Source organism: Megalopta genalis, chromosome 3 (genome assembly GCF_051020955.1).
Source record: "Megalopta genalis isolate 19385.01 chromosome 3, iyMegGena1_principal, whole genome shotgun sequence".
Classification (NCBI taxonomy): domain Eukaryota; kingdom Metazoa; phylum Arthropoda; class Insecta; order Hymenoptera; family Halictidae; genus Megalopta; species Megalopta genalis.
In genome coordinates this window covers 8729827-8741084 of record NC_135015.1, presented here as the reverse complement: position 1 = coordinate 8741084, position 11258 = coordinate 8729827, and the positions used below count along the sequence as shown (strand labels likewise).

Sequence of the window (11258 nt, the reverse complement as noted above, 5' to 3'; positions counted from 1 at the left end):
TTTTCACGAAATTATAACAGTTCAAATATCAAAGATTTATATGAAATTGAAAATTCAGTGTACGAATACTTTTTACAGTCACTGTACACGATAACAACATGAAACAAAATTTCGATTAATAATAATTTATTTGAATCCCTGTTTAAAATTCTTCGAGCGATTTCTCGGAAGCCATGCAGCACGAATACCGAAGCGAAGTTGATAAAGAATAAATCCGTGGGCCGTGGAGAGGATAAGTCGGAATCATAATTTCGTCGATCGTCCTGTTTTTCGAACGAGCCGCATGGACCTGTCCCAAGGTGTCAGCCGAGCGGTCCCTTCGTGTGGGTTCGGGCGTTTTCGTGGCTGGTCGCTAGGCTGGCGGGCGCTCCGTTCGGCGCACGACGGTCGGCTCAGTGTTCAATGCGACTCCGTGACAGTGGTACGCGTTCCCGCGGTGTTTGTCAGCTTTCGTGACCGCGTCGTGTACGAGAGAACGCGTACGCAAGGTGTCGAGCATTACGCTGAGTTAATTGTTCGAGGAATCGTCGCGTGTACCCGGTGGACAAGCCGCCAGACCGACCGGTGTTCTCGTCGAGATTCAAGGTTCCGTGGCGACGTTATCGCCGGCGAGAGACACCGCACCGTGCTGCGGGTAGGACCGAAAAGGGAGGAGGACTGCGGACAGAGTGCGAGAGGAAGGGAGAAGGGCCGAGAAAGGAACGACGGAAGGATTATATATTCGAGCAACATGGCCACTGCGATCGACGACCGGCAGGAGTTGCTGGAACAGTTTCGAGCGGTGAGTCCTTTGGCTTTTGCCCACCGGTAATTTCGAATTGCCGACGATGACGCCGGTGTTCCCCCGTTTTGAACGTTCGCGCCATGGCACGTAGATGCTCGTTACTATGGTTTTGCATCGATGTCACGCGTATTACTACGTGCAACCCCGGCTTCTTATCGATCGCCGGTTTTATCAGCATGCTTTCGTGGAAGCCCACCCTCGAGGGGGACTACGCCGGGTGTCGCCGCCCTTGCAGTCGGTTTACCCTTTTTTTCCTTTTTGCCTTTTTCTCTCCTCTGTGACCGACAGCCTTCGCCGAGAACCTGCCACGGAATCTTTTGCATTATAAGATGGCATTTCTCGACGATTGCGTGTGCTCCGGCGAAGCAGCCATTGATTACAGCGATTTATAGACAGGTTCGACACGTTCCAAGAGACACACGCATTTAAATTGTACGCGGAGACCGGCGAGCATTCATGCGAGCACCGGAAATCCTTTGGGAAAATTTCGGGTGGTTCCTCTAAACGTTTTGGGGTTATGAATTGTTTGCACTCTGGGAAAATAGGGACGCCTGTAAACAGTGGTTAGCGGTACGGATGCTGTCTGCGTCCGATAAGTGTATTACGGTAATCAAAAGGGGACTGGTTAAGTATTAGTATAAATCTGGTTCATCGTTACCTTTGATAGTTTCGTTATTAACTTTGAAACGTGCAATTAGTTTCTGTTGGTTTACTCCGAATGGATCGACTACCTCTGTGCAATTATTTGCTGAAAGTATCGTTAATAGTGGAATGATTAATATTTATGGATTTGTAATTAATGGAAATTTAGTTTCAAGAACTATATAATTAAATGCTATATAACTATATAATTAACTATATAATTAAATGCTACTAAGAATATATTAAGATCGGCATTTATAGCAGATCAAAGTAAAGAAATGTAAGTAGAACAATTCATAACTGTGAAAAACATATTCATAATTAATAACAGGTAATTTACCACTCATTGCTCCAATTGATAAATACAAAAATACCTCGAACTACCATTGAATATATTATTATACGTATGATTATATAATTATAATAATATATTCAATGGTAGTTCGAGGTATTTTTGTATTTATCAATTGGAGCAATGAATGGTAAATTACCTGTTATTAATAGTGAATATGTTTTTCACAGTTATGAAAATCATTCTACTTACATTTCTTTATTTTGATCTGCTATAAATACCGATCTTAATATATTCTTAGTAGCATTTACCACGTTTCTGTGGTCACTTTTATAAGCAACAAATAGTTAAAGGATTGAAGCAATTAATCAAGTAATAATTTCATTAAAATTTATAAATGTAACATTTTTCTTTGTGTTTTATGAATACGTAATTACCATGAAAGCTCGCAGATACGATGTTTAGCAATTACTTCGACTATTACCACACCCAGATAGTCTTCGTATCGATCTAAGGCTTCTCTACCAGAAAAACAGACTATAAAAATGCTGTTTGCCAATGTATGCACGAATGAATCAGTGCTCGCAAAAATGAATCAAGTATCGCTGGCATCGCATGTTAGTACGACACGTGAATCATTCGCGATAATTCGTTCTGGAAATGGAAAAGTCACCAAATGGACATTTTGCTCGCAAAGATATTACCGCGATCGGCGAGACTGAACGTAAACAGCTCGAAAATCGATCGAGCACGTAATTACTCTCGATATCGAATATCCTGACCTGGTTGCTTTTCACTTCTGCCGTACGCGCATATGTCACACACGTCCACATATGTTTACGCACGTGTAGCCACACGCTGTTCGTACGCAATATTCGATGCACCGCGGTCTCGTGCGCTCGTTAAAACTGCCCGAGCAAAAGCGTGTCCATTAACCCACGGAAGGCGGACGTTTTCGTCGACCGAATGGGCGGCGATGCGTGGGTCCATCCAGACCCCTCGCTCGTCACATGTTGCGTTGCGTTTTAAATAAAATTACTGTTCACTTTTTCCTTGATATGTTGTTTCTGAAGGTTTTCAACATGTAACTTCTGGCACATGATTCGTCGTTATACAATTACTTGTACGTTACATTTCATGGGAGAAATTTTTTCGTTAACGAGAAAGAAAAGTGAAACGATAAAATGAAATGTTAATATAAAAATTAATGTTATAATTGGCGAATGATACATGTAAAAGCACTTGTTATTTTTCCAGTACTTTTTGTAAACATCGTTAACGCTTCTATCATATTTGTTTAATATACATGGAATAGTATCTGTCGGTAGGCAACTCTGATGTTTAAAAGTAAATGCTAACTAATATAATTAACCTGAAAGAGCTGTAAAATATGGTAATAGAATAATATTGTGTAATCTGTAAAGAACTTACATACGACATTATCGACTATTAGTTCTGGGATTGTAATTCCTTTGTTATAAGTTCAAGTTCAGGAGTCACCTAAGCTGGCCAGAGTTCCACTTCGTCAGAAATTGTGACGCCACCTGTGCGACGCCTTTGTTCGAGTTGCCGAAATGGAGTATAGTTCCGGTATTATGACTCTGAGATTAATTATCCAGACTTAACACCTGCTTCTAGCAGACCTAACCGGTCCTTTTGAATGTCCCACCGGTTATTTTCCAGACATAGACTCTAAATTCCTCGAAGCTTGAAAATTATACAATTTTTCTCATGTCATCGCCTATGAACCATAATGAACGCGGCTCATACATATGCGAAATGCAGATACCAGCTGTATAATAATTTGTTAAAGTACAGCCGTTTCTCGTTTATCGCAATTACTCAGCCGTTTATTACACAGGCAACGCCGGTTTTCAAGTTACCGAAACAAGAATTTCTTTTAGAATATTAAGAACCTGTTGGTCGAATTAAGTACAGCTGGCACCTGTTTCGAACAGACCCAACCGGTCCTGTAGACTGCCCCAACCAACCCTAATTTCGTCAGATACAGTGCCGCTCTAAATCGAGACCTAGCCAGACCCAGAGCTCGCTCATGCCCGTACAATGTCGACTGTGCGCCTGTACACTACGCAGAAACTAATTGTACGGTAATTGAGACAGTCGTGGGCCATTACTCTGTCGCCTAAGATACCCGCTATCTTTTATCAGGGAGTCGCTGTACCATTCTCTCGGATTTGCTTTCCTAACGGAACCGAAAAAATTTCGGGCTGAAATTTTGTACCGATAGATATCTCTAAAAATTCCGGGGATACCGTTACGCCTGCACAGACTCCGAATTCTCCAGCAACCGTGCTGCTCCTTTAACGCACGTGACCACAAACTGACCTGCTATGAACCGAACGAATTATTCGAACGATATAATAGAAAAATATCAAATATTGTTGTCTCATTTATGTATAATGTTCGTAGATTGCGCGTAATTTCCCTTGAAGTTTGGAAGAGAAATGCTGTGCACGAATACGTACTATGTTTAAAGAACGCATAACAATGAGGACTCGAATTCCTTAGGTAGCAACTAATGTTTATTTATGAGAAAGACAATCGTTTCATTTTTATTCAAATGACATTGAGTCTCGATTTATTATTTATTAGCAAAAGTTGATCGTTCTCAAGGAAACTAGGTATTTGCATAGATTTAATTATCTCCACCTTCGCTGATCGATGAGAACGATTAAATCCAATTTTTCTAACGATTGTCCGAAAATTGTTGTGACTCTGCGCTCGTTCTAATAGACTTTCAAGATGCAAGTCACAAACGCCTTTCCTCTTGGATATTTACAGTCGATGATCGTAAAACACGGTTTTTCGATGACCATTGGCTCGTTACTAGATGTAGCCGTTTCTTGTTCTCGAGTTCGGTTTTCGCGGTTGATTAACTGTCCGTGGCGTCTCGTTTCGCGGAATCTTTTTTCGCGCACTCTCGATTCCGCGTTCACCGAGCGAGAGTTGAATCTGTTCTACACACCGGAGGTTTCGCAATGTTTTTGCAGCGTCGCCGATTGGAATTTCGCCGTGAATTTATTTTTCAATAGTTCGTTTCCGGGACAATATCGGGGATGAAATATAAATTAGAGATAAACGATGTGGTCGAGCGTTATAGCTGGCTGGTGGTTCTCGGCCGGTTATTAATGAAAAAGTTGTGAAAGCTCTTATCGGCGTTGGTAACTTGATACGCGTGTTCGTTTTGAAACTTTTTATTTGATTTTCCGAGGTATATAAGCGTTATCCGTTCGCGATGAAAAATAAAATCCTGTTCCCAGACAGGTTGGAAACATTTTATTTCAAATAATAAATAACAAATTACAAATCGAATTAATATTTTATTTGCAAGTAATAATTAAATTTGTTATTTTATTTAGAAGTTTTGTTACTTTATTTGTTATTTTATTTTATTTAGATCTGTATAAATAATAAGTAATTACCTTCGTTTTTTATTTTAACTTACTTTACTTAAATGATGCCTAACTCCGTTCACAGTTGAAACGGCATTGTACAATTAAAATTAAAACGACATGTTAATATCGACCTTGATTAGTTTCCGCAGTAGCTTAAATCTTATCTTTAGTTCTGTGTTTACGAATTCTAAGATTCTAAAATTGTTGAGATAGCTTTATCAGAGCTATTTAAATTACTTAATATTAATCTTATTCCACAATATTTATAGTTGAGAAGTACTTCTAGAATCTTGATACCGTGGCAACGGCTTCAGAATTGATCTTGGATCCTCCCGATCAGAATTCGCGATTGGATCAATGGGAAGCGACGGGGTTCGACGAAATAATGTAATTTCTCGCTCCCAGTTTCATCGAACGAGATCCATAATTACTAAGTCGCACGCTTTCTCCTTGATTTATTAGATTCTGGCGCAGCCGAGGACGAAACGCGTTTAAGTCGGCACAGGATAGGAATTATAAGCAGCGATGCGTCTACGGTGCTTAGGAACGAGATGAGAATCCCCTCGGAAACAATGACCTTGCTCAAGTACAAGGGAGATGGCGAAATTGCTCCCTTCCGCCGGCATTGTCGAGAAGTCTTCAATTATCTTATTGATCGTGTTACCGGTGCGAACGCAACCCCTTCCGGCGTATCCTGCTGCATCGCGGCGAAATTGCACGCCGAGGGGACCACCCTTGAGGGAACCACCCGTATTTCCATGTCGGGGCCCGCCATAGATTTTTAGCTTAATCTTCGCCTCGAGAAGACGAGCTAACTTTCATTTCAATCCGACGTTTACCCTCCGTCTGCAAGCTTATTTTTACCGACTGCTTAAATGGGGATCCTCGAGTGAGCCGTTAAAATGAGGATGGTTTTCGGAAAATTTTGTATGACGTAAAACAGAGGTGTCAAACTCAAAAGCTAACTTGGGCCAAATAAACAATGCTTAACTTTAGGTGGGCCGCAAAAGAAAAATCAATGTTCATAGAAACAAATATTTTTATTTTGACTAGCACATTGTAATAAACACATATATAAAGTTGAATTATTGTTTACGTCCTGATACTTGACATCAAAAATGTTCATCTCGGGCCGCAAGTTTGACACCCCTGACGTAAAACATCCATGAAACTTCTCGTCACTTTTCATACATGTTCTTTGACATTTCAAGATACATTTTTACGTTTACTGGAGTAGTAAATCTTGTTCTCCATGATTCGACGGTGTTGGTCGCCGTGCGGTCTAGCATTTTATTCCTTCGATTTAGAATCAAAAATAAAACGGAGTTTTTTTCCATACTTGAGCCTATGGATCTAAATTTGTTAAATTATCGAATATTATTATTTTTCCTACATAGTTATCTTCTTTGTTTACAACTTCAGTATTTCTAGGGACAATTAAAGTGGTTACTGGAAAATTACCGTGAATGTTGGTAATAACGAACATTGTATTTGTGGAAGACTAGGTTGAAGGTGTTGTTTTATCGTTAACAAAACAGTGCAATTAGTTCTTCTACACCCTTGAGGTGAAACAGTCGGCTGCTCGAGTTGTTCCGAGTAGTATAGATACGCTATTCGGTGAAATTATGCAAGTCAGGTCCTGTTGAGTATGTATATCTTATGCGACCAGTAGTCGGAAAGTGACTCGATAGAGTCTCTCGTAGTTTCCCCTTCGCGTGTTGTAGGATTTGCTTTTTGGTAGTGAAAGTCGTTAGTGGAAGTAATCGAGGTATATTTCGTATTTGCACACTGCAAAGGGTACTCGAAAGGGAGCGGCTCTAGTCCTCGCGAGTTTAAAGAGAGTTTTAAAGCGATTACGAGCGCACTGAAGCCTTTTTTCATGTTCATGCTTTAATGTAGTGCCTGGAACACGACGAACACTTTTGCCATTTATACGATAACGTTTTATAAGACAGTGGAACTTCGGTTAACAGAACAAATCGGGCGGACATGGATGTTCAAACAATAGAACAAATTCATGTGCTGGATTGAATTATTATTGATTGATACATCGTGTTGTGTATGGATATTTTTAAATTGCAAAACGTGTTGCTACGTCTATATTCAAAGTTAATTCTGTGTACTGTACATTAAAATATGCTGAATTTGTACGTAAATGTTTGATATAAAAATTCTAAGGTTATGTAAATTAGAATATCAATCTTTTACATGAATATTCCAACCAGAGTTCAGTATACAATATCGTAATAAAATATCTAGAAGTGCTTTATATGAATTCAATATTTCAAGTAAATTTATGTCTACGAATACAAAAAAGTCGCAAAACAAATTCTGAAGCTTTAAACATGCAAACAAATCGATATACTTAATAATACTATACTAATAATACTACTAATAATACTACTATACTAATAATATTATACTAATAATACTATACTACTAAATATACTTAATAATAATTTACTTTATAAAAGTAAATTTGAATTGTAAAAGAGACCACAAACTGCATTACGTTTGATCAAAGAGACCTTAATTTATTCGAATTTGTTTTCCGAGGCTACTTTTTATATTAGCACTCAGACCAACGAGTTTCAGGTCATTGTTATCCGGATTTCCAAGTACGCGTTCTAAATTAAACAGCAGTGTTTGTAGAACAAATCGAACCGCTTCTCGGAAGCTTAGCTTTACGTGTCCTTATGGCAGCAACTCTCAAGGGTAGAGTTTAGGTTCGTGCCTGTACGAGGGTAGACGCTTGTCACTAAACAGTTTCGCTCTCACGAGTAAAGCTGAAGACAGAAGCACAATATTCCTCGTTCTCTTGGCTCCCCCTAAACCGCAATTAGTGCTTTCTGCAATCGTGCGTGCCTCGCCTTTCTCTTTTCTAATTTGCATGCATTATAAAACAATCTATCGAAGAATTCAGTTTCTGAAGTAACACTTAACTCGGCAAGCGTTGCACGAATATTTTCAGTCTTCTCGATTTTCCCAAATTATTTGTCCTGTTCACTCATCCGGTATTCACTTGTACGTTTTCACTGATATCGAGCTGAAAACTGATACGGCGGACAAAGGAACTCGCCGTAAGGAATTTGCAGAGGTAGGCACGTAATAGGCGCAATTCCAAACGTAGATCAGATAACGACGTCCGGAGCGACGATTTCGAATTCTTGAAAAGAATCGACAAAAAGATGCGTGTTTCGAGGAAAAGTTAGGGAGCATAAACACGGAAGCTCCAACTTACATAATAATTAATGTTCTGGATTTTTTGAGGTCGCGATTTGAAAATCGTAAGACACAATTATTGGAAAAACAAATAATACGAGATTTCTTGGAAATGGATCGATCTCTTGCCTCGTTGTTTATCTTACGCCTTTGTCGTTCATAATCTTTCTTAAGGAAAAGAAAATTGATATTGTATGTTTTCTATTTTCTCTAATGGTTAAACATCGTTCAAAGAAACGAGTACCATAAGTATTTAATAAATTGTGTCCAAAATCTTTGTTACGATATTACAAGAGAAATGATTAATATTTAACAAAACAAACTTGCAAAAGAATATAAGATAATGTATCATAAATAATGTATGAAACTCTTTATGCATTGTTTAGATAAATAATGTATGAAATACTTGATACGTTGTTTAAGTAAAAAATGCATGAACATCTTTATACATTGTTTAAATATGTTTCCAAAATTTCGTTTAGACGATTTGATACGTGAGCAAAAAAAAGTTCTTCGTTCTACACCCTTTAGTTTCCAAAATATTACAATACATCTTTGGAGGTAGTTTCCATCCCTTTGAAAAAACGAATGTGTCAAATATCTATTGCAGCAACAATCTTCGATATGAGCAACTAAATTATTTCTAGGTTTGTTAACGTCCCTTATAACTTATAGTTTCGGAGCACTGTGCGACGCCGTGTTGCGCCCCGTCGCGTCGCATCGGCTTTAAACGAGCGACCGGCTCTTTGCTGTATATCCGAATCACCCCTCGTGTATGTAAATATGGATTTCGCGACGGTGGCCGCGTCGGTGTAGATTACGGTCGGTTGGATGCACAAGGGGTTGAGAGTCACCCCGTCAGAAACAATGCTGGGAAGAGCGCTCCTTCCGTAGGGAGCGCGACGCGCGGCGCACGGTGCATCAAGACAACGTTTTTATCGTCGTTCTTCGGCGTCGCGAGCCGACTCTCCGATTAAAAACGTCGACATGATTCGCACGGTTGCCCGATGTATCGCACTCGAACGAGAGATTTATTAATTAAACGCGAAACTGGGTTGATCTCGTTGGCCAATTAACCGCTGCCGAGGAATTTCATTAATCACGCTTCTCGCCTAGTTTTACACGAACCTCCCATTTATCGACGACAACGTTAATCCATTAGAAGAACTCGATTAAATCGCATACTTCATAAGGCCAAAGTGCGTATGACACACGCTCAATTTTTCTAATGTCGTGTGAATCATCAGGCTGTGGATTCTTAGGCAAAATAAACATTGTCTACATTAATTACAAGATACAGACGCTGCGCAGATATTTCTTGCATTCTTTAGTTATTTTATTGAGTTGAAAGTAATGCAATAATGTTTTTAAATTATTTAAACGTTCCCAATGTTCTATATTTGATCTGCTTATTTTTGTCAGAAGTGCATAAAATTTGCAGTCTAGTGATCATAACGATCGTTGTATAGCAAAATGAACATCAGTCTGGTTGAAGAAGTAAAAGTCATCTTTGTTTCTCGAAAAATATTGCAAATTTTGTATCAGTATATTTTCCCCTTTCATTCTTTTCTAAGGATTACTGTTACGAAAGCAAACGCTGGATAGTGGACACGTGAACACTCGGTGGAAGGATTTAACCATCTAACAGGTGACATTTTAGAGGTTTTGTGGTACTTCTGGAATCCATAGTAAATATACAGGGTGGGCCGGAATTCCTGATACAACCGAGCATAGAGTGATTCTACGTGAAAAAATAAGAAACAAATTTGGTATAACATTTTTTATCCAGGGCTTTGTTTCCGAGAAAATCGACTGTAAAGTTTGTTCATTTTTGTAAAGGATTTAGATGTCTATGCTTCTACCGCAGGTGTCTCCGTCCGAGATAGTGTTTACAAACATCGACAATGATGGAAACATTCCGTTTATCCACATGGTCGATTTTCTCGAAAAACGGAGCACCGGATAAAAACTACCGATTCTAGAAATACAACAAAATCTCTAAAATTTAACCTGTCTTTCTACGGAATGTTCACGTGTCCATTGTTCATTCCTATATTTTCGGCCGCCATTGTAATCGGAATTCGAGGGGCTCCGTACTCAGCATATTTCTCATCAGTCCTCTTTTCGTCGGTATCAGAAATTAGAACTCGCTTGAAGTGGTGCTCGATAAAAGTAGGCTACTATAGAAGGAGTTACGCTGGCTCTCGTCCACGAGGGGCTCATCGGCTTCGCGATGCTTCTCTCGAACTAGTTGTGTTCCAGTTGCGTTGGTAAAATGCCTCGGTGTAAATAAAAGGAGCACGTGCTGTTCTTCTGGTGTCCCGTCCCCCGAAGCGTCCTCGTGTTGCCCCCAACGTGCCACGTGCCGTTCCTTTCTCGTACAGAGATCGTGCTGTTGGTCCTTTACCCGAGAGCAAAAATAGACCATCCATGCCGAGCACTGGGTAGCCGAGAATTAAATACTTCGCGTTTAGGTGGGTCCGGGGTTATGGTCTTGCTCTCGCAGGGGGGTAGAAAAATAGAAGAGCCGAGGGCATCGTGGGTATCGCATTTTTCGGCAGATCTGTGAATGGATCAATGGAAAAGAACAAAGTGGAAGGGTTGATTAGTCGATCGTGGGCTTCGGGGAAGTTGCGCGCTTTGTGCACAATGTGTACTAATTTTGCGTGTGCCGATGCTGAGGTTGATAGAGAAAAGGATTGCAAGGCTTGCAGAGGTTGCGTGGGAAAAGAGTGCGAAGGAGTGGAAGGTTTCGAGGGGAGCATTGTTGTGCAACGACAAGTACGATAATGGATTTACAGCTATAAGTATCGAACCATTGTAAGGTTTCATAGCTTTTTTATAGACGCAGCGTGTAAACATAAAATGGCCTTGTCATTTGTATTAGAGAAAGTGTAGGACT

The 11258-nt window shown here is 39.9% G+C and overlaps 1 protein-coding gene across 1 annotated transcript in view; it reads left to right on the top strand.

Annotated features, from left to right (window-relative positions):
* Positions 1–268: 268 nt before the first annotated feature.
* Positions 269–11258, top strand: part of Fim (plastin-2 fimbrin) — a 53291-nt gene continuing 42301 nt past the window's right edge. Inside the window, exon 1 of the mRNA XM_076519859.1 lies at positions 269–781. Coding sequence (XP_076375974.1) covers positions 284–781 — 498 coding nt within the window. The 5' untranslated portion in view covers positions 269–283. The remainder of the gene's footprint in view (positions 782–11258) is intronic.